The 23,896-nt window shown below is 51.1% G+C and overlaps 3 protein-coding genes across 3 annotated transcripts; 2 read left to right on the top strand and 1 right to left on the bottom strand.

The window, feature by feature from the left end:
• Positions 1–16,438: 16,438 nt before the first annotated feature.
• LOC136468007 (18S rRNA (guanine-N(7))-methyltransferase RID2-like) lies at positions 16,439–19,539 on the top strand. The gene is made up of 9 exons (XM_066466861.1): positions 16,439–16,777; positions 16,863–16,938; positions 17,140–17,223; positions 17,363–17,418; positions 17,888–17,944; positions 18,046–18,095; positions 18,174–18,326; positions 18,427–18,571; positions 19,126–19,539. Exons 1-9 carry the CDS (start codon positions 16,682–16,684, stop codon positions 19,288–19,290), a joined length of 882 nt encoding a protein of 293 aa, XP_066322958.1. The 5' UTR covers positions 16,439–16,681; the 3' UTR covers positions 19,291–19,539.
• Positions 19,540–19,765: 226 nt separating this feature from the next.
• Positions 19,766–22,355, bottom strand: LOC136468008 (large ribosomal subunit protein bL9c-like). The gene is made up of 7 exons (XM_066466862.1): positions 22,130–22,355; positions 21,247–21,374; positions 20,857–20,902; positions 20,470–20,567; positions 20,339–20,386; positions 20,070–20,247; positions 19,766–19,985 (listed from the first exon to the last, which is right to left on the bottom strand). The coding sequence occupies exons 1-6, from the start codon at positions 22,277–22,279 to the stop codon at positions 20,127–20,129; spliced, it is 591 nt and encodes a 196-aa protein (XP_066322959.1). The 5' UTR covers positions 22,280–22,355; the 3' UTR covers positions 19,766–19,985; positions 20,070–20,126.
• An 18-nt stretch (positions 22,356–22,373) lies between these two features.
• On the top strand, positions 22,374–23,805 carry LOC136468009 (uncharacterized). The gene is made up of 2 exons (XM_066466863.1): positions 22,374–22,736; positions 23,608–23,805. The coding sequence occupies exons 1-2, from the start codon at positions 22,500–22,502 to the stop codon at positions 23,788–23,790; spliced, it is 420 nt and encodes a 139-aa protein (XP_066322960.1). The 5' UTR covers positions 22,374–22,499; the 3' UTR covers positions 23,791–23,805.
• The last annotated feature ends 91 nt before the right edge of the window (positions 23,806–23,896 follow it).

The raw sequence follows: 23,896 nt of genomic DNA, 5'->3' as shown, positions 1-23,896 counted from the left end.
ACCAAGTTGTTCAGCCTCCAACCAACTCACTAGTCAAACATAGGCTCGGGGGCTACACCCACGGGTGTGCTCGCATGCACCTGCTGTCGAAACGAAGAATTCCCCTGCTGCCAAGATGAAAAAAAAACCTAGACGATTCTACCCAAATCTCCCATGGGCTCGTACACCTCACACACCTGCAGGACAGTACTGTTACGCCATGTCAGAAAGAGGCACCACAACCTTCCAAACATGTCAGAACATGAACAATGTTGTGGGCGCCGACATTTATCCTATAGTATGGTAGGCGCCGACATCTGCCATACTAGAAGAAGATGATGGAACCTACCACATGCATCTGAATATCAACAGTGTTATGGGCGCTGACAAACCGCCTTGTACCCAACGGCGTGGGAAACAATACTAGATAGCACACACACACACTCTTTCTCTCACACTCCCATCTTATTCCCTCTCATTTGTAACCCCACAGCAAACTTTGAGCACCTAGGCTCAGGAATAAAGTCACCAACCGACTCAAACTAGACGTAGGGCATGTTGCCTAAACCAGTATAAACCCTGTGTCATTGCGTGCTAGGCCACGTTCGATCACAACGTACGGCAAAACTACAAATATTTATGTGTTGGTCACTTTTCGGACCGACAGTTGGCGCCGTCTATGGGGAGAACGCCGTACGTTCACGCTTTTGGTCATCGGATGGCCCACCTTTCTGCCATCTTCGGCATGGTAGGCTCAAGCGGTACGACTCGCTTCGGCTCGCTGGAGTTTCTCACACTCCCACCTGTTGGCATGTGGGTTCCACCTATCTTCAAGCCATCCTAGGCCTTCCTCTTTGGCAGCCTGGACTTCATTGCCGACCAGCTCAGCGTGCTTCGCCTTCGCAAGAAGGCACTTGTTCCGACGCCCATCAGAGGGGCACCCTCCATCGGCTCCAGAACTCCCAGCGAACTCAACAACGATGCGCCTGTGCTTCGCTCCGAGCCTATGCTAGGCTCAAACCCCACCATGAGTAATGTACATCCTGTTATTTACTTGCTATTTACTATTTTCTGCCGATTCTCCGGAGGGACTCTGTTGTCCCTGACGCGACCGTCGTGCGATTGGTTCCCCTATGGCCTCGCATCCCCCGTGGACGCGTACATACAGGGGCTCAGAAAGATGCTTGCGCCGTCCCCTCTCACATCCAAATTCGTGTTGATGGTGGACTATGCTCCTGCCACTTTTCATGACCTCATGGATGATGATGTTGAGAGCGATGGCTCCAGCATCGGCGATGTCATGGCACCTAGCCGCCCTCTATCCCGCGAGTGCACTATGGTGGACGCTCCAAGATAGTCGCTGGTGGTGGTGGAGTCTCTTCAGACCCACACCCCTCCAGACCCTCATGTGGATGCCCTCGCGTGTGCCTAGGAGCATGGTGAGGAGCTACGACAAAGGTGGCAGAACCTGCCGCCACCTGTGCTGGCGTGCTCGGCACAGCACGCTGCGCCACGCGTGTGTGACCCAGCGAGCGCCGCTCGGGGTCACGCTCGCCAGGTCCAGCGCAATATCATGGATGGGGGGACGATCCCCCATAGTTTGCTCAGGCCAGCCAGAACATCACCGTGGCGGCGATGCTGCTGCGCGGCCTTCCTAAGCCTATCGACCCATTGGAGCAGGCGGTCCACCAGAACCTTTGGGCGCTGGTGGAGACCGCCGCCATTCAACAGGCGGAGAGCTCTATGTCATGACACCGACTCGTAGCCTCTCTCCCCACTAGGGGAGTGGGGACGCACCAAACGCATTGCTCCATCCGCTCACAACTACAGCCACTGGGCATGGAACAGGAGGTCGTAGCTACGCCATGACCTAACTCGGTGCCTACTCCACACCGACCGCCTGTGCATGAATGCCTCGGGCCAAATCGAGATGCTCGCAGCATCATCAACAACCAGCGTTAGGCCCAATATGACGATGACGCCCATCGGGCAGCAGTGAGAGCAGGCAGCACGGGCTCTAGCCGGACCATAGAGGGGACCAATGAGACGCACCCTAGGCGTGGTCGCTGACCCAACGACCAGAGTCCTAGCCCAGATGGCCTAGGACCACGGGCCTTTGGCCAACGCATCTAGAGAGCGCCGTTCCCATAGCGCTTCCGACCGCCTACCAACATCGCCAAGTATACCGAGGAGACGAATCTCGGTATATAGCTCAAAGACTTCTGGCTTGCCTGCCGAGCCAGAGGAGTCAATGATGACCACTTCATCATTCAGTACCTCCCCATCTACATAGGGGAACATGTTCGAGCTTGGCTCGAATTCCTCCCACATGATAGCATCTGTGACTGGGTGGACCTTAAGAGGATCTTCATCAAGAATTTCCAGGGGACATGCGTCCGCCCTGGGAACTCCTGGGACTTCAAGAGCTGCTAGCAGGAGCCCAACGAGTCTCTACAGGATTACATCTGTAGGTTCTCAAAGCGGTGCAACTCCCTACCTAATGTCGTCGATGCGGACGTCATCAGCACATTCCTCTCTAGAACAACCTGTGAGTCTTTGATTCACAAGCTTGGTTGTCTGAAGCCCCGGACCACCCGTGACCTGCTCGACGTCGCTATGAACCACTACTTCGGTGAGGAGGTGGTCAGAGCAATCTTCAATAGAGGCCAGGACAAGGGCAAGACCAAATGCGAGGATCAAGACGAGGGTCCCTCCACACAGAGGGGCAAAAAGAACAAGAAGGATCGACGCCGATCGGCCAACTCCACGTTGGTCGTCGTAGCTAATCGTGTGGGCAAGCAGCCCCAGCAGGGCTGGCCAAACCACTTTGACAAGCTCATGGATAGCCCATGCACCAACCATGCTTACCCCATCAAGCACCTCTACAAGGACTGCAAGCTCCTAAAGCTCTTCCTGTGATAGGCCAACGGCCTGAAAGAAGGAAAGGGCAAGGAGGCAGCGGCCAAGAAACGAGACGTGGCGAGCAAGGATGGGGACAGCTTTCCTGACCCTAAGGAATGCATCATGATCTTTGAGGGTCTGATGCCATCTACTCCAAGTGCCAGCACAAAGTGCGCTACTGAGAGGCATGCGTCGCCGAGATGGCCGTCCCCTCCTTCCTTTGCTGGTCAGAATCTACGATCACTTTCGATCAGAGGGACCACCCTTCCCACATCGCCAGACTAGGACACTACCTGCTCATCATCGACCCCATCGTCCGCAAGAAGCGCCTCACCAAGGTGCTAATGGACGAAGGCAGTGGCCTCAACATTCTCTACGTTGACACCCTCGACGCCATGCGCATCCTCCGGTCGGAGCTCCGCCCGGCGAGCTCTCCCTTCCATGGTGTGATCCCAGGAGCGTAGGCATACCCGCTCGGGCAGATCGACCTGCCCGTCACATTTGGCGACCGAGCCAACTTTCACTCGGAGGTGCTTACCTTCGAGGTGGTGGACTTCCTAGGGTCTTACCATGCCATCTTGGGGCAGCCATGCTACGCCAAGTTCATGGTGGTCCCCAACTACACCTACCTGAAGTTGAAGATGCCGAGACTAAACAGCGTCATCACCGTGGGTAGCACCTTTTCGCACGCCTACACGTGCGACCATGAGCATTTCAAGCTCGCCACTGCCGTCATCAACTCATCCGAGCTCCAGTGGCTTAGGGAGTTATCGACCCCAGCAGTCCCGGACTGCAACAAGCCAACCTCCTCGACTGCCTTCTACCTGCTCGAGGAGACTAAGGCGGTGGGGATCGACCCCATTGACCCTACCAAGATAGTGTGGATTAGGACCCAGCTCCCAGCCAAATAGGAATGCGAGCTCGCCGACTTTCTACACGCCAATCCTGATGTCTTCGCATGGAAACCTTCCGACATGCCAGGCATACCATAGGAGGTCGCTGAGCATGCACTATGCATTGTCCTGGGCTCAAAGCCCACCAAGCAACGCCTACGTTGCTTTGATGATGAGAGGCGTAGGGCCAAAGGTGAGGAGGTCGCCAAACTCCTGGCAGCCAGATTCATCAAGGAGGTATACCACTCTGACTGGCTTGCCAATCCTGTTCTTGTCAAAAAGAAGACCAGGAAATGGAGAATGTGTGTTGATTACACTGGCCTCAACAAGGCATGTCCGAAGGATCACTTTCCTCTACCACGCATAGACTAGATAGTCGACTCCACCTTGGGATGTGAGATCCTCTCCTTTCTGGATGCCTACTTAGGCTATCACCAGATCGCCATGAAAGAGTTTGACCAGCTCGCGACTTCGTTCATCACTCCATATGGTCCGTACTGTTACGTAACCATGCCTTTTGGTCTAAAGAATGTTGGCGCCACCTATCAACGATGCATGCAGCAATGCTTCGCTAATCAAATCGACCCGCTCGATCAGCCTAACCAAGTCAAGTGGCCAAAACCAACAATCACCGTCTATGTTGATGACATAGTGGTCAAAATGGCTCAAGCTTGTGACCTGATCGCAAACTTGGCCACAACATTTACGAACCTCCGAAGGTTCAACATCAAATTGAATCCCAAAAAGTGTGTTTTTGAGGTTCCGAAGGGGAAGCTGCTTGGATACATCATGTCCGAACACGGCATCGAGGCTAACCCCGAAAAGATCATGGCCATCTCCAACATGGGCCCTATACGCAACGTCGAGGGCGTAAAGAAGCTCACCGGCTGTTTGGCCGCCCTAAGCCGATTCATCTCCTGGCTCGGCAAACGAGGGATGCCTCTCTATAAGCTCCTCAAAAAGATGGACACCTTCAACTAGACTGAGGAGGCACAGCAGGCTTTGGAGAGCCTCAAAGTGTCACTAACGTTGGCTCCAATCCTCATCGCTCCTGAATAGGGAGAACCCCTCCTCCTCTATGTCGCGGTAGGCAACCACGTGGTGAGCACTACCCTAATCATCGAAAGGGAGGAGCCAGGACACCACCTTATGGTCCAATGACCCATATACTTCATCGAGGAGGTACTCACCGACCCTAAGGTCTGGTACCCCTAGGTGCAAAAACTCCTATACGCCATGCTGATGGTGACCCAGAAGCTCCTGCACTACTTCACCGACCATGAAGTCTCGGTCGTCACTTCATACCCGCTCAGAGACATCATCCACAATCGCGACGCCGCGGGACAAATCTCTAAGTTGGCACTCGAGCTAATGGGCCACAACATCAGGTATATCCCCCATACTGCTATTAAGTCTCAAGCTCTCGTGGATTTTGTCACCAAATGGATGGAGGTCCAGCTACCGACTCTGGACGTCACCCACGAGTACTGGATGATGTACTTCGATGGGTCCGTAATGGCGCTTGGCTCAGAAGCTGGGGTGGTTCTAATCTCCCCAGACGGGAGTAGGCTCCGCTACGTGATTCGCCTCCACTTTTTGGCCTCAAACAATGCCATAGAATACGAGGCCCTCATCAACAGACTATGCATCGCCATCGAGCTCGGTGCTACGTGACTCTACGTTCACGGTGACTCAGAGTTGGTCGTCGACTAGGTCATGAAGGAGTCCTCCTACAAAAGCCCCCTCAAGGCAGCATACTGCCAGGAAGTGTGCAAGCTCGAGGACAAATTCTAGGGGATCGAGCTACACCATGTCCCCCAAAAGGACAACGATGCCACCGATTTTCTCGTAAAATTGGCTGCCAGGCGGGTTCCTTCTCCGGACGGGGTCCTCATCAATGACCTTCATGAACCATTTGCCCGCATCCTAGAAGGTCCAATCCAGACACACCCCGATGTTGACCCGGTGCTCGGGGGCTCCAACCCTAGTGCCTCCGTGACGGCGTCGCCCACCGACATCGCCATGGTGGCACTCGATCAAGCCAACTGGCGAGCGCCGCTACTCTCTTACCTCCTTGAGGAGGTTCTCCCACCCAAAAGGACTGAAGCGTGATGGATTGCTCGATGCACCAAGACATTCATCGTGATGGGCAACAAGCTCTACAAACGAAGTCTATCGGGAGTACTCATGAAGTGTGTCCCTGGCGACCAAGGGAAACAGCTCCTCCTCGAGGTCCATGCCAGAATCTGTGAACATCACGTGGTCCTAAGGTCGCTAGTCGGAAAAGCCTTTCGCTAAGGTTTTTACTAGCCCACCGCACTACGAGATGCAGAGGAGGTCATCCACAGGTGTGAGGGATGCCAGTTCTACGCTTGGCAAACTCATTTGTCAGCACAGGAGCTTCAAACCATCCCCATCACCTGGCCGTTCACAGTCTGGGGCCTCGACATGGTAGGACCCCTCAAAAAGGGCCCGAGCAGCTTCACTCACCTACTCGTAGCGGTCAACAAATTCACCAAGTGGATAGAGGCCAAGCCCATCACCAACATCCGCTCGAAAGAGGCGGTCAAGTTCTTCCTCGACATCATCTACTAGTTCGGTGTTCCTAACTGTATCATCACTGACCATGGAAATAACTTCACCAGGAAGAAGTTCCTGGACTTTAGTGATGGATACGGCATCAGGATCGACTGGGCCTCGGTCGGACATCCACGTACTAACGGTCAGGTCGAGCGTGCCAATGGCATGGTCCTCCAAGGACCCAAGCCACACATTTTTGACCGACTCAACAAGTATGACGGGCGATGGGTCATAGAGGTCCCAGCGATCCTCTGGAGCCTGCGAATGACCCCGAACCGATCCACAAGGTTCACACCTTTCTTCCTGGCCTACGGAGCTGAAGCAGTGCTTCCCTCTGACCTCGACCACGATGCCCCAAGAGTGAAGGCCTTCGACTGAGCTGTGGAGGCTCAACAAGACACAATCGACCTGCTCGAGGAGGCCCATGAGACGACCATCATCTACTCCACTCGCTACTAGCAGACTCTCCGTAGGTACCATGAGAGGAAAATCAGAGGAAGAATCCTCGAGGTCGGAGACCTCACGCTTCGAAGGACCTAGTCAACCAAGGAGAAACACAAGCTCTCTCCGCCTTGGGAAGAACCCTATACGGTGACCGAGGTGATCCGACTAAAGGACGATAACGGTGATGTTCTCACCAACACTTGGAACATCGAACAGTTACGTTGTTTCTTCCCCTAAAAATTTGGTCATTACCGCTTTCTTTCATTCAACGTTTGCTCCTACAAAGCACCCTGGCCCAAACACTTTTGGCCTGGGTCGCTCGGGGGCTCCACGGGGGTGCGATACCACCTCTCTTTTTTACTATCATATGGTAAATGTTTTTTACCCGAACAAAAGGGTAGTCTGTTCCTTTAATTACCTTATGTAACTTTGCTTTAAACATTCCACCTGATCGCACCTCGCCACTACCTATGGTTACGAGCAGCTGAGCCTCGCAGGCCATGTCCAGGCTCTTAAGGTTGCAGCCTATGGGACGAACGGGTAGGTGCAAAAAAGAAAGAATAAAAACAAAGTTATGCTAGTGTAAACATAAGGAACAGATGGGACAAGCTTCCCCGAACGAAGTGATTCCATCACAAAAACAAAGTTGTTGTATTCATGGATACACAAAAACGTTTACATGGGGACTCCTCCACGAACTTATCCCTTACACATATTGCTTGTTTCTACTTTACATGCTATTGTGGCTGCCCAGCGGCATCGGTTGTCGGCGTGATCGGCGAAGATAGGGGCTGCTCACTCTCTGGCTGGACGACGTTTGGCTTGGTCGGAGGCGGGGCGACGTCTACTTCTGACCCAGGCTCCACTCCATCTGCAGGCTAGGCGACATCCTCCTAGCGCGTGCCTTCAGCCACATTCGCACGGTGAACCTCCATCACCCATTACGCGGAGACTTGCTCTGCCACCAACTGTGTGTGTGGCAGCAAGCTCTCCCCGAGCGCATGGATGGCATCCGAGCTCTAGCCGTTGGCATACCCGCTATAGATGGCAGTGAAGTCCAGGTCTAGGTGGTGCGTCGCCACTGAAGTCAGCGCCCCCAACGTCCCGTAGAACATCCCATCGGAGATGAGGGCCCAAACCTCATCCGGGACCTCCGCTAGTCGGATGGCGGGCGTGTTGATGCTTGGCGCCGACCCAAACACCTCCGAGATGACGACCTGGGCGACATTGCAAAGCTAGTCGAGCTCCCCCTCAAGAGCATGTTGCTCCTCAAGGGACTTGGCCAGCGCCTCCACGCTCTGACCGATCATCGCCTTGGCTGTCTCCAGGTCCAGCTCCAGCGAACCAACTTTTCCACCTAGTTCTAGAAAAAGGATAACAAGCTCAGAAGCAGGCTAAAGGAAAAAACCAAGACATCAAAAGCAGAAAAAGTACATACCAAGGTGGGTGTTATCTAGGATGGAGAGTCCCTCCTCTTGCCGAATCACCTACTCGCGTAGCCGGGCATTCACCTCCTCCGTCCCAAGCACCTGGCCCCAGAGCGCAAGCACCTCCTGGTCGACCTCCGACTGGGCCTTCCGCTCCAACTCTAGGGCCTCTAGGGAACTCAGGAGTGCCACCTCAGTCTCCACCAGGGACTTCTAGAGCGCCGCCTTGGTCTTCGCCTGGCGGACCTTTACCGTCTCAAGTCCCCGCTTAGCGGCGGTCGCTCGCTCCACCGCGAGCAGCTCCGCCGCCAACTCCTCTGTCTCCTCACCCACCTAGTCTTGAGACTCACTGTGGGTGGACTCTAGCTCGCGCTCGAGCTCGACGACCCACTATGACATCATGGCCTCTCGAGCGTGCTCCTCCCGGAAGAAACGGGACTTGCGGCTCGAAATCTCCTCCAAGCCCTACAAAGCAAGAAGCCAATGCGCTAAAGCAACCAGTGAGAAACCAAGGAGTTAAGGATAACCACGAAAAACCTACCTCTATGACCCAGGGTAGGTCGATCGTGATCACCTATTGGACGACCTTGACCTACTCTAGGGCCTCCTCCAGCTTCACCCTGGTTTGGGCGAGATTGGACTCCATGGCGAGTCCTCTCCCCCCAAGCATGTCCCAGAGCTGCACCTCCTGCTCATCCTGAAGGATGAACCAAACCTTCCTTGGGTCGCTGGGGCAGGGCCACACCAGGTCGGTGGTCGCCCCAGACCCGCTGGAAGGCCTAGCCGATGACTAAACCACCGCTAGCTCCTGTGATGGTAGGATGGCCAGTGGCTCCACCCTGGTGCCCACCTCCCCGGGGTAGGGGATCTCCACCTCCTCGACCTCATGGCCCACCGGCGGTTGTTCCGCCTCCGGCCTGGCCACGTTGCCTCCCGACGCCGATAGCTCCAACCAGGAGGGCGATCCATGTGTCCCTCCGCCGAGCGAGGCAGGGAGCTCGGTCTCCCTCCTCTCTTAAGCCATGACTGATGGGGGAGGGGCCACAAGGGTCACCTCTGACCCAACCTCCGCCATCGGCGTCAGGATCGCCACCATCACCTCCACTGTCGCCGCTGCCATACTCGCGACCGGCAGGGAAGGCACCACCCCTAGAGGGGAAGGACGCACCACCGCCACCCTGCTCTCACCGCCGCTCATCGCGACGTGCTGCAAAGTGGGCCTCCACTCCTCCCACATGGGAGGTGGGGTGATGCTCAACCCCAGCAGTATCTGACCACTGTCGAAAAAATACAGGTCAGTCGCACTCCAAAAACCTCAACTTTGAGATCGAGAAAAGAAACAAAGAATACATACCGGGACACAAGCGGCAGGGCTCTGAAGCCCCAACCCGCTGGCAATAGGCCCACTGGATGAGGGCCGCTCGTAGGTTGCAAGCCGTGCCCCCTCACTTCGATCGAGGGGGGAGTTGACCCGGCCAACTCTCGCTCGGCCCGCACATCACCGCTACCACAGGCTCAAGGTGCGCCGATTGGAGCAGCTGGCGGATCATCCCCCCATTGTGGGTCGCGCGCCGGTGCCAGCCCCAATGATGCGTGGGCGCGAGCCCGCTCCTCGGACCACCTGGCCTGTCCTACTGTGCCCGGAGCAGGTGGGGACAAGGCCGGCGACCGCGTCTGCTTCGCCTCCCGCTCATTGATAGTGTCTGAGCTAGCGGCGTGCTTCCTTAGCACGGGAATGTCGCCGTGCCTCTTTGCCTCCCACCCACCGCCAGTGGATGCAGCCACAGGCTCGTGATGCTCCACCGAGGTCGCTCCCGGCCTCCCTCATCCTCGGAGGAGATCACGTCATCACCCATCTCCGTGGGGTCCTCTGACTCGAGCTCCGCCTTGATGTCACTCCTGTTCTCCCCGGCCCGCACGCGCCGGGCGATATCCTGCTCCTTCTGGTGCCTCCTCCAAGCCTTCTCAGCTCTCTTCTTCTTCTTGGCGTTCGCCGCCTCCTTTAGGGCGGCTTACCGAGCCACACCCTCTGGCCCCTTCGAAAGATGCGGTCGGGGCTTGTAACATTCGAGTCCATACGAAATGGATGACTCAAAGTCAAGATTATAGGAGAGCAGGATCGAAAGGGACACGAAATAAGGAGAGGAGAACGTACCAGGTTGGATAGCTTCAAAGCATGAAGAGGTCCGAGCTTCCCTTCGAGGGTCTCTTTGGCCCTCAGCTGCAGCACCCGATCCAGTCGGCTCCAGACTTCGTCCTTCACCAACTCCTCCGACGACACACTGTCAGGGACCGTCGGGCCAGTGTACATCCACATCGGTCGCATCCTCTCTACCAGTGGGGTGACCCGATTGTGGAAGAAGGTGTGGAACACCCGTAGCCCATCGAGTCCCTGCTGCACCAGCTTCTGGAGCTCCGCCTTGATGGCCTCTAGCTTGTTTTGCTGACTGGTAGGCCCCCATGACCAGCTATCCTGCCTCTCCTGCCTCCTTTTGGTGAACAGCGGGAATGGCACCTCCGCTGGGTTCCTGATGTAAAACCACTCCCCATGCCACCCTCGATTGGAGTCGCAGGGGGTGTACGCGGGGTAGGCGCCCGACGCACTCAGTTTCTTCTACAGCGTGAAGCCCCCCACCGGCGCGATCCTGAGCGGCTTCGCCTCCGACAATGCTCGCCCAGAGAAGATCCACCGAAAGAAGTCCACCTACGGCTCCATCCCAAGGGAGGCCTCACACACGGTGATGAAGCCGGTGACGTGCAGCACCCCAGTTGGATTAAGGTGCTGTAGCTCTAGGCCCCACTCATTGAGGAGCCCGCACAGGAACTAGTGCGCGGGGTACCCTAGCCCACGCTCATGGAAGGCGAGGAAGGAGACGACCTCGCCGGCCCGAGGCTGTGGGAAATCCTCCCACGTAGGAGCCCTCCAGTGCACCACCTCCTTCGGTGGCAGCACCCCCTTCTCGGTGAAGGCGGCCAGCACCGACTCGCTCACACAAGATGACCTCCAGCTCGATATTGCGCTCTGAATTCATGAATGGATCTATAAGTTTCTCCTCTCCCTCGCTCTCCCCTTTTTCTCCTAGGAACCATCGTGGCACATGAATGCTCTTGGCGAGAAGGAAGAAGGAGGAGAGGCAACAGATGGGGAATAGGCGAAGGAACAGGGCAGAAGCCCTCCCCCTTCCCCTATTTAAAGAGGAGGCACAACAATTGGGGAAAGGCGAAGGATTGGGGCGAAAAACCCTCTCCCTTCCCCCATTCAATGCGGATGGCATGCGGCGGGACGCGTCCTGACCGATGGGACGCACTCTGCCCGATGAGATGGCACCTAGATAGATGGAGCGTGGCCTAGGCATGGCACACCACTACCACACGCCAGGCATGGGAAACAAGACGCAACCGTGCGCAGGCGGCCCTCCGCCTTCCAAGGCAAGACTTGGAAGGGCCCAACAACGAGATCTCTGCCTAGAGGAGACCAACGGGCTTCCTGAGTCGATTGGATGGCTCAGGCAAATGCCAAGAGACAGGTAAGGAGCAGAGGGACGCCCCATGTGGGCCACGCCGACTCCATCACGAATGACAAGCGCGGATCCCATTCAGACATATCCGATAAAAACTCCTCAAATCTGTCACTCGAGTCATCAAGGTGACTCTACCAAACCCCTCTTACTTCATTTGATTTTCTGAATGCATAAAACATGCATTCATCCATTCTTATACATGCATTCACACATTCATCCATGCACACATTCATTCATTCATCCCATACATCCAAAGCATCGCATATGCAGTTGATGCATCACAACGCTTCGTGTTGCGTCATGAAGTGGTAGTTGCCTCATTCAACATGAGCAACGACCGACCAGGGTTCGAAGGCCAGCCCACGAAGGGCTCGAGGCCGCCTCATGTCAAATAGAGCCAGGGGAGAAAACGCAGATGAGCCCCAGCGGCCCTCGCCCAGTCTCAATCTTCTCGTTCGATGCTAACCTCGAGCTATGCCCACAGAATCTACATCGAGGGGAGGCCAGCGGGCCACATGGGTCGGTCTTCGGAATGACCCGAGCATCTGCCAGGACGTGGGTTAAGGAGCAGTGGAATGCCACATGAGGGCTATGCTGACCCCGTCACGAACGACGAACTCGGATTCCACTCGAACGTGCCCGTTAGCGAGCTCACCGAACGCGTCACTCGAGCCATCGAGGCAAGCGACGTTAGCTCAGCCCCTCCGGTTGTGGAAACCACGAACGGGGTAACACACGAAACTAGACCGACCCCTACCAAGCCCAACGAGGCTTTGGGGCTCAGGTCGCCCGACACCTACTCGGGAAATCAACCGACCACGCAGGTCGCAGGCGGGTCAAACATGGGCGAACACCTCGAACGACGGTCTACGGCCCTAGGAAAAAGAGTACCAAGTTGCTCAGCCTCCAACCGACTCACCAGTCGGACGCAGGCTCAGGGGCTACACCCGTGGGTGCGCGCGAGCGCACCCGGTGTCGAAATGAAGAATTCCCCCGCTGCCAAGACAAAAAAAAACCCCAGACGATTCTACCCGAATCGCCCCTGGGCTCGGGGGCTACACCCATGGGTGCGCTCGCGCGCACCCACCGTCAAGACAAAGACCCCCCTGACGATTCTACCCGAATCGCCCGGGGGCTCAGGGGCTCAGGGGCTCCTGTCGGGTTCATAAACCTAGGGTCCTTCATGGACCTGCTTTCCAACAAAGGATCGGCCCAGCAGACGACGTTGCGAACGACGCGTAACTCCTGAGCTGGCCCAAAAAACTTAACGACAGGCCGGGGGCGATCCAGTCTCCGACCGAAAGGCCTGGCCAAAGAGGAACGGCGCTCGCTTCCGACTCCGGCCCGCCTCTCCGACCAGAAGGCCTGGCCAAGGAGGATCGACGCTCGCCTCCGACTCTGGCCCGCCTCTCTGACTGGAAGGCCTAGCCAGCTCGCCTCCGACTCTGGTGCTTGCTTCCGACTCTAGCCCGCCTCTCCGACCAGAAGGCCTAGCCGAGGAGGAACGACGCTCGCCTCCGATCTGGCCTGCCTCTCTGACTGGAAGGCCTGGCCAGCTCACCTCCAACTCCGGCGCTCGCTTCCAACTCCGGCCCGCCTCTCCGACCGAAAGGCCTGGCCAAGGAGGAACGGCGCTCGCTTCCGACTCTGACTCGTCTCTCCGACCGGGAGTATATCGAACCTCTGCTTATAGCTCTTCTCCGACCAAGAGGCCGAAGCCGACTGGGAACGACCGACCGGGGACGTCCGCTCGGTGAAGGCCCAGAAAACGAATAGAGCAAGTAAGGCAGGGTGCTCTAGTCAAACCGCAATATCAAGGGCCGTACCCTGCACACCTGCAGGACGTGTCAAAAAGAGGCACCACAACCTTCCAGACATATCAGAACATGAACAATGTTGTGGGCGCCGACATTTATCCTACAGTATGGTAGGCGCCGACATCTGCCATACCAGAAGAAGACGATGGAACCTACCACATGCATCTGAACATCAACAGTGTTATGGGCGCTGACAAACCGCCTTATACCCGACGACGTGGGCAACAAGACTAGATAGCACACATACTCTTTCTCTCACACTCCCTCTTATAAAGCCGTCCCCTTCATCTATAAAAGGGGATGCGCTCTCTCCCAAAAGGGGACGGACGATTCAACCACCAGGACGATCGATTCACAGAGTGGAACAACCTACGATTCGAACGATTCCAACAGAGCACACGCTCAAATATTTAGCGCACGTAGGAGCTCCCGTTTCTCTCGACCCTTCGGTCCAGAGTCCGACCGGACCTCTTGCATCTCCCATCTTATTCCCTCTCATTTGTAACCCCACAGCAAACTTCGAGCACCTGGGCTCAGGAATAAAGTCACCGACCGACTCAAACTAGACGTAGGGCACGTTGCCTGAACCAGTATAAACCCTGTGTCATTGAGTGATAGGCCACGTCCGATCACAACGTACGGCAAAACTATAAATATTTACGTGTTGGTCACTTTTCGCACCGACACTATGGTTATCCAGAGATCAAAAAAGAAATACTTCCCTCTAATTGATTTATGGATAGAAGCATAATTGTGATCTTTTTTATTTTCTTGGTATCTTCTTTTGTTTCCTGAAACACTCCTGTCCTCTACTATTTTTCTTTTAATAAAATCCAGTAGGGCACGCCCCTCCTGTTTGCCTAAAAAATAACTATATAACTAATACAAATTGCTTATATTAATGTGTGTAGTTTTTTCTTTCTTCATGTTTCAAACACAATACGCATCTAGATACTCTGTTTGCTATCCTATGGCACAAGGTACGGTTTCTTCTGAATTATTTTTGTATAGCAACCCAAACTTCATTTGAGCAATCAATTGGTTCTAAATGCATAAAATTTGACATGCACCATAGCAGAAATCATGCAACAGCGCTTTCTGCTTTGTAAAATGTCATAAACATATGCAGCTTTTCTACACTCAAATCCGGGTTTTTTATTCCGTTTTTTTTTTATTTTGCATTTGACCCTTTAGTTACTTCTGTTGGTTCTTATTTCCAATAAATTTAGACAACTTTCTCACTCTATCTACTGATCACAATTGAACAAGCACAAAACAATTGACCCTCACAAATTAAAGTGCCAAGCAGGATTAACCGAAACAAACTAGACTGACAAAGAATCATGTGTCACCAAACAAGAGAATTAGCTGTTAAAACGCAAATTAACACAGAACCACAAAATATCTTTCCAGCATTCGAGATAACCTGAAAGATCACCACCACAGACAACTTGATCAACCAAACCATGCATATACCATACTTAAACGGGACTGTACTAACATCAACACAGATGCTAGCATAGGTCATTTAACTTGTCTAGAGAAGTAGACAACCCCACTTGCTAATTTCAGTGCCACACAGAGCAAAGAACAGCCAATCAGATAGACAGTCCAGGTTCTAGAGCTCTGCTTCTAAACAAGCAAATTAACCGCCAATATTTACAAGGATTGGTTCATTTGGTGCGGACATCAGATGCTCCAGATGGAACTCATATATGCAAGAATCTGTTCATTTGGTGGGGACATCATATGCTCCAGACAGAAATCATATATGCAAGGCCTCTGAGCAAAATGGCACAATCTATCTAATTCCACTCATGCCAATTTAAGTGTGCCCAACAGAACAAACTAGACTAACAGTCAAAATTGAACAAAACAGTTCCACTTTCAGACAAAATTCAGATAATTTGCTCAGCCTACTGGCCACAATTTCACAAAACAGTTCCACTTTCACCAATTTGAGAATCAAGCAAGACGACTGAAAACTTTCACCAATTTCAGAATCAAGCAAGACCAACTTGCAAGGACTAGACTGACATGTAGACTGCTGTGTCACCAAACAAGCGACACATGTTTCCAACATTCAGATAACCAAAAAAGATCACCACCACACGAGTTTGGATGTTCAAAACAAGACACACAGAACGACACAACACAACATGTCTCCAACATTCAGATAACCAAAAAGATCAGCGAAGGGAACTTGATCAGCTAAACAGCCCATATCATACTTCATAGTATTGCATTAACATTTAGACTTCTGTGTCACCAAACAAGCGAATTAGATAGATGTTCAAAACAAGACGAACACAGAACAACATGTTTCCACCATTCCAGATAACCAAAAAGATCACCACCACAGGCAACTTGATCAACTAAACGATGCATATCATACTTGATAGTATTGCAGTAACATCGATACAGATAATAGCATAAGTCTTCAACTTGCCATCAGTACACGGAAACTAGTAGTAGTAGGGAACAAAACAGCCATAGCTAGATCTACTTCTCAGATGAGTTGGGGCCGCGCTTCTTGCCGAACCCGACGACGGCGGTGACGAAGCGGCGGTTGTACTGCATGCGCTTGTGCGCCCGGCCGCGGGGCTTCTTCTTCTTGTCCTGCTTCGCCACCTTGGGCGTCTGCCCACGCACCTTCCCAGCGCGGGCCAGCGATCCGTGAACCTTACCTGCGCCAGAAGCAGATAGACCAATCTAAGTAAACGGCTATTGGCGGGATGCACACAAAGCAGATAGAAACGAAGACGAGGAGATCGTTACCCATGGCGCCGGAGCTGTGGTGCTCGGAGGATCTGACGAGCGACTCGGGCTGTTGCGGCGGCGGCGGCTGCTTCGAACGATGACCTAGATGGGTGGGAGAATTTATAAAGGCCACGCTTTACTGGGCCGGCTGTTTAAAGGCCCATGTAAATGTCCCGCGTGGCCCGCTAACAGCACAATAAGCAACCATCTCCGCGACCGCGTGAGGAGACCGCTCTTGATAGCCAGCGGCATTGCGGCGCGCGAGCACCCCGAACCACCCACCTCGGCGGCGGCGGCGGCGACGGCGTTTGTGCCTGCGAAGGGAGACTGAGGACAGGAGCAACTCGGAGGAGAGTGAGATGCCTCGACCGGAGTTCCAGGCGCCGCCGGATGTGTTCTACAATGAGTCGGAGGCCCGCAAGTACACCACCTCCTCCCGTATCATCGAAATCCAGGTGAGCAAGCGAAGCGCCTCCCCCCGGTTAATTTGAGCTTTGCCAATTTCGCGGTGCTGATGCGAAGTGACATGCCTTCTTTCAGTCTAGGATTTCCGAGAGGGCGCTGGAGCTGCTCGCTCTCCCCAACGATGGCGTCCCCAAGATGCTTCTCGACATAGGTCAGCTTACCCTCTTCTGCAGCTCTGCTTCAGGAATCATGGCATATTGCGTTGGCTAGAACACCAAAGAGTATTCTGCTTTGATGGGGGCAAAAATACATGATGTGGGAGCTCTTAACTGCAATGGTTTGTGGCAAATGAAAGACATCTATGTTTGAAGATGTGTTTAACTACGGTGACTTTGTGTGCTGTGATTACCAGGATGTGGTTCCGGACTTAGTGGTGAGACATTGACGGAGCATGGCCACCACTGGATTGGCTATGATATTTCAAAGTCGATGCTCGGTGAGGACCTCTCTATGTTCCTTTCTCTTAGGCTTGTTTGGCACCAATTGGGAAAGGGAAATGGGAGTTTAGAGGAGGGGAGCTTTCTAGATATCTTGCTCTGGTGCCTGCTTCCTTAGAACTTCACTGTTTTGCACAGATGTTGCCTTGGAGCGTGAAACAGAAGGAGACCTCCTACTTGCTGATATGGGACAGGTATAAGGAGCGCTATGCCAACGAACGAATATTTGTAAATTTTAGTTTCAGCTTTTTTAGGAATAGCTTCAGATGTCGATATTCGCTGTATATCATGAAGCTTGAAGGGAAATTCATGACTTGTAGAATAATACCGTATTGAGTTGTACCGTGTACGAGGTCTAAACTCTAAAATCTAAATCAGCCTTAGTATAGTAGTAATAATAATGCACATCAATTGTGTTATTGAACATGATTTTCTGAGTCAGTCCGGCACTGTAGGGCCTTCAAAGTTCAAACTTTTACGGAGTTACCTGAAAAAGTGTAGAATTGACTTATCGCACATGCTGGGTTTTATGAACCATAAATATTTCAATGTTTCTTGATGTTTGCTTAATGCAACTGCACTGGTCTTTTCAAAGTTGCTTCACCTGAGGAACATGTAACCTGTCTTCAGAGTTTCTTAATGTTTGCTTAATTAATGTTGTAGGGCTTGGGCTTGCGGCCAGGAGTTATTGATGGTGCAATTAGTATTTCAGCGGTTCAGGTATTCTTGAAGTGATAACTGTTGCAGCTAAATGATCATGCTTATCTCCTTCAGAATTTGTCATTTCAGAACTGTGCCCTTTTTTTTGCCTATTTGTGCAGTGGTTATGCAATGCTGACAAGTCTTCTCATGATCCAAGATTGCGGTTAAAGTGTGTACCTGAAGATTTATTTTATATTGTTTTAGGTTGTCTGCTTCCTGTTTTTAACTTCAACATGGGAATTTGCAGGGCTTTCTTCGGTTCGTTATATAGATGCCTAGCAAGGGGAGCAAGAGCTGTTCTACAGTTTTACGCTGATAATGTGAAGCAGAGTGAAATGATTGTAACTGCTGCCATGCATGCTGGTTTTGCTGGTGGAGTGGTTGTTGACTGGCCTCATAGGTATGGATTCAGTTACCTTGTAACAATGGAGTATGAACAGAGTATGAACAGTCCTACAAATTTCATGTCTCTACTTATGAGCATGCCTTTCTTCTGACAGTTCAAAAGCGAAGAAGTCCTACCTTGTCCTCACTTGTGGACCACCTTCAGTTACTACGTCACTTCCAAAGGGTAAAGGTGAAAATGGTGAGATGTGCAGCGACGATGATGATAATGAGAGCAGTGATGAAGATGGCAACAGAACAGTAAGCTAACACTTCACGTAGCACAGTTCTTGTACATAATCATGGATCTAGTTACTGTTTTGACGTTATCTCATTTTTTTCTGTCTACTACTTTTCTTGTTTTGTTTGCCCTGATAATCACCCTTTACTTTTAAGGTATCAGGTTTTTACGAATGAATCTCGGATTGAAGCAATTCGGTTACTCATAAGTGCTTACTGCTACTGCAGAACTAGCTGCACTGGATTTGTCATTACATGATTATATGGCCATTTGTGAATAGGCAATTTCAAATTTAGTATAGTGGGGAACTGGGGATCCTTAAAACAAATGACTATCTTGCTTCTTTGGTTTTACATACTAATTCATAGTCGTCTAATGCTATAGTATAGACACTGCTGTTGTCTTGGATGCAGTAGTTAAATACTGACTCTTTATGTTTGATCAGTAATCTTTGCAAAGTCATAGTTTCTTGTTTTTTACTCCCATTTCTTATGCTCTTATCTTATAACTGTTCTACCATGTGAACGTGTATCAGTATTATGCCAGCACTGGATGAAATTTTATCTTAATGCAGGTGGGCATATATGAAAGGAATAGGCCGAAGAAGCGGCAGAAGACGAAAAAGAACGGTAAAGGAAAGGATTGGCTCTTGAGGAAAAAGGAGCAGATGAGAAGAAGAGGACACGATGTGCCTGCGGACACGAAGTACACCGCGCGTAAGCGGAAAAGCTATTTCTAGCTCCGTGCAGTGCCGATGTCTTGCCATGCCTGTTATGCTGGTTGTTTAGTTGTACTGGTAGTTCATTTAGCAGAAGCAAATAGATTTTGTAAGAGTGAAACGCGGAGCCACCACAGTAGTACTGCTATTCCGAAGTTGTGTCGATGTCTTGCAATTTTGACAATGATGTGAAACTGTCATTTTTGTAGAACGTGTTGAGATGTTGACATGAATATAGTTGGTTGTTTGCGTGAATTTGTATCAGATAAATGATCGCCTGGTGTCCATTCCTTTTGGCTAAAAGAATTTACTGCATGTATCAAGTGCGTCATGCTGTTGCGGAAATGAAATGAGACTATGGTGGTCCAATCTGAATAACGTAACGCTCTGTCGAGCCCCGTTTCCAGCAAATTTCCTGCCATTTGGTAATCATGCAGGCGGTATAGGTTGGGAGTGAGGGGACAAGAAAAAAAAGGGTCGATTTTGGTGAACCGGATGCAGTCGAAGAACGTAATGCTCTAGACTCTAGAGTTCAAACCAATTGTTCTTTACAACGATTTCTATTTTTCAACTCATGAAATCAACAGAGATAATTTTCGAAATCTGACTTTACAGGGTAGGAATATAGGATGGGCAGTGAATTGTGGATCAAAACCAGGCTAGGCCAGAGCGGGCCTTAATGTCTACCACAGCACTTGGCACTTTCAGCAAAATCTCTGCACCAAACAAAAGTGACTGTAAGAGCAAGACCACCAGAATTCTAAGAGCCAAATCTCTTTTTTTTTTGCGAATGGACTCACCTGGCGAAATCAGGCTTCAGCAAAGTCCATCTACCCAAGGTTCTGTGACTGCTGAGCTCATTTCGCATAAACATTCAGCCTTACTCGAGCTGTCACATCCGGGTGAAGCTTGATCTCTGCAACATACTCTCCGATTTCACGGATTTCTGGAACTGTCACCAGCTTCTTGTCGACATCCCTACATGACACAGCATGCCAGCAGTAAGCAAAGCAATAACAATGAGAAATGCTATTAAGATTGCTTAGGAGTTAGGAGCATGTGACTTTACCTGTTAAGTTGTGACTTTATTATGTCAACAACATCCTGTGCTGTGACGCTGTGTACAATAAAGGATATTGTCAGAAAACTGAAAGTAAGACAACAGAGAATAGATAAAGGATTATCCAACTTAGAACTTGCCTCCCAAAGATTTGTTTTCCTTTTCCACCTTTGCGAGGAATCTTGAAAGCCCCGATGGTTTCAAAAACTCGGGCAAGTTGTTGTGCGTCTTCTTTTACCTATGTAAGTAGAGAAATTTTGAAGGCCATAATTATCAACAAAAATTGATAAGTACTAACCCGCCAATGGCATTCATAGAATTTCATGAACATATCGTGCTTAAGACTTTTTTTTTTGTGCGAGGATCATGCTTAGGACTTAAATTTTGGAGGACACAAAGGCACTATATTTTTTTCATAAGGACAGTAAGGATAAACTGCAATTAAAGTTTACTCTCAAGAAGAAAAAAAAAGGACGCTTACGTTAAATTGCAACTACATTTATTACTGAGTAAAATATTTTTCTTACCCGCTTCTTCTCAGCTTCTATTCTTTCCTGTTCTAGCTGCATTTCCCTGCAAAGAGAAGTAGAGGAAAGAAATTCTTTCACAGTCTTACTTACACATCCAATCAAACATTATGTGTGTTGACCATTTAATATATATTACCAGAATTCTATAAGAAAGGTGCATGGATTCCTATCTCAATCTAGATTGCTAGGTCCCAAACCTCAGAGTCAAACTAAGCATACCATAGAGAAGGTCATAAGGTTTTTACAATGTCAGCAGCCACTGAATCATTTGATAGAAAGTGGAATTTGCAGGTAAGGAAAATATGTGAAACCCAACAATTAAACAACATAAGTAACAAAGCAAGTGTGGGATAACCAAGGGCTACAATGCAGTGAGTGTGAAATTACTTGAGGACTTCTGGGGTTAGAAGCGTAGCCTTGCCCTTGGGAAGGAGGAAGTTGCGGTAGAATCCAGCTCGCACCTTCATTGTATCTCCTTTCTTCCCCACCGCTTCTATGTCGTCTGTCAGTATGACCTATGGGGAAGATTTTTTTCTTTTTAAAAAAAAAGTAAATTACATGTAATGCTAAGGATAGCAACAATAGATACACAAGATGAGCAGGTGAAGTACAGCTCGGTGCTGTACAACGGTGTCAATTTAACTGGATGCAACTTTGTTGCATTCTTGTACAATCAGGCAATCACAACAAAATGAACTGCTTGTGCACTGAACTCCAACTAGTGAGGCGAGGCTCCCACTAAAAGTAATTCCTAGGGTCTGAATCCCCTGCCTAAAAAGCCTCATTAGAAGTAGTACAACTCTGGAAGCATCTAAATTGTGCGAGCCACTGTATATTACCCGTTGCCATTGAGACAGCTAACTAACTTCCTTTTTATCTATTGATCAGAATGTACAAACGTACCGATGAGCAGTGCATCGGTTTGGACAAGAAAACTAAAATGTAACAGGTATTGCCATGTCCTATTGGTTAGCAGTAGCACTCATCTAACATGAACATGGATTTCTCATCAAAAAGTTACCAAGGAGGATGCCCTCCGCAACCCACATGCACTAATTTGTGGCCAAAATCAAATGCGCAGATAACTTGGACAGAAGAATTAACACGCCGAAAGTATCCGTATTGATTGGCCCAAAGCAAGAGGCGCGAATCTATCTACAACCCTAAATGGCACGGAAGGAAAGCTACTGTAGGCGCAAGTAACAAGAGTAATGGGGGCAAGTGAAAAGCAAGGGGAGAGGCGGGGGCGGGTTTGGGGAGCCGAGCCGACCTGGCGGTACTTCTTGACCTTCCCCTGGGCGACGATGACCAGCGACGGAGCCCAGCGAGAGGCCGTGAGGCGGCGCTCCGCCGAGGGCCGCGAGGAGGACGCTGAGGTCCAGGGCAGCGTGGAGGAGGAGGCGCACGACGGCGACGCCATTGCTCTCGCGCTTCCCTTCCCAAGCTTCGCTAGTGGAGCAGTGTTTCCTTTGCCTCCTCCGTTCGCACCGCTTTCTTATCCATCCACTTCGCGATTGGCCTAATAATGGTTTGGGCCGGAAATGAGACGGTGGCGGCCCACTGGCCCAATCTGATCTGGATAACCTCGCGCTCCGTCGAGCCCGTTTCCCATCCAGCTGCTCGCCTGTCGCGTCGCGTCCATGGCGGGAGCCTGCGCGGTCGCCGTGCCCGTGGCCACTCCAGCCGCGCCGCCCCGAGGCGACGCCGGTCCCGGCTCCAACTTGGCGCCGCGGGGCAGCAGCTTCTCCCGCCGCGTGAACTGCCGGCGTAGTAACCCCCGCGTGGCCGCGCCCACGAGTAGCCGCGTCGTCACTCGTCTCTCCGGACGCAACCCCGGCGAGGCCGGAACCGACGCGAGCGTGGGGCAAATCCTCAAGGTCCGTGCCTGTGCCTCCTCCCCGGGTTTTTTTGCATTCTCTTGTCATCAACCACTGTATATCCTCGTGAGCGTAGTCTGAATCTCTGAATGTCTGATCGAAGGTCTGAAATCTACATGACTGGCCTGATGGCCTCAGTGGCCAGGCACGTGTCTAGTTCAATAGCACATTTGCTTGGATGCAAAATATTTTTTGGAGTTTTAGAAAAGGGAATATTATCGTGCCTATGTAAAATACCAACAGATTTTATGGTTTTTGAAGGCATTGCTAAAATTGGAGTTTTATAAACTCCACGCGAAATGGGTTCTCTCTGAACCAAAGTTTTGCACGTGGCTTTGAAAATCGTAGCATTGCTAAAATTGTAGTCTTTTGGAGTTTTATAAACTCCACGTGAAATGGGTTTTCTCTGAACCGAAGTTTTGCACGTGGATTCTAAAACTGCAGTTTCTTAATACTACATCCAAACAGGACCTAAGCTTCTTTTTTTTTTTTTTTGGCACTAGTATCATAGTATGATCTCTTCTCTAGTGAGGATTGTTCTTTGAAGCAATCAATTGGTTTGTTCCAGAGCTTCAGTTTTCTTAGGCCCTCTTTGGAACGTAGGAAATTTTTCAGTTTCCTATGTTTCTCCTATGAAAATGAACTGGTACTGATTCATATAAAATTCATGTGTTCCAAAGGGACCTAAGTAGCCATTCCCTCGAGACTCAAGTTCCTGCCATCAGAATATCATATCAGCGACGCTTGGAAGTGATACTATTTTCGTATTTGGGTCTAAGCAGCTATTTATGTATGTGTTTTTCACGGGCAAAAGATAAGATCTTGACTGTTGAGTCTGTTTCTTCCTTCCTTGTCTTGTGTTGATGAATAGGGTGACTCCGGCTATCTGTGGACATTGGTGCTTGGATCCCTTGGTGGCGCCGCGGTTATAAAGTACGGAAGCATCCTGCTCCCGGACATCACAAGGCCAAACATTGCGGTAGCTCTGCTGATGGTGTCCCTGCCAGTGGTAGCTGCAGTCTTGGTTTTGCTCAAAGCGAGCTCGGCTGACTGATACGATACGAGGACTTCTCGAAACAGAGAATTCGAGATCACTGAAACTTCTTTCTAATAATAGTTCCATCGCATTTTGTAAGATGAAAAAGTTTGCAACTCTATTG

Source organism: Miscanthus floridulus, chromosome 7, assembly GCF_019320115.1.
Source record: "Miscanthus floridulus cultivar M001 chromosome 7, ASM1932011v1, whole genome shotgun sequence".
NCBI lineage: Eukaryota > Viridiplantae > Streptophyta > Magnoliopsida > Poales > Poaceae > Miscanthus > Miscanthus floridulus.
Note: the sequence above shows the minus strand (reverse complement) of the source record. Positions and strands in the feature narration are given on the sequence as shown.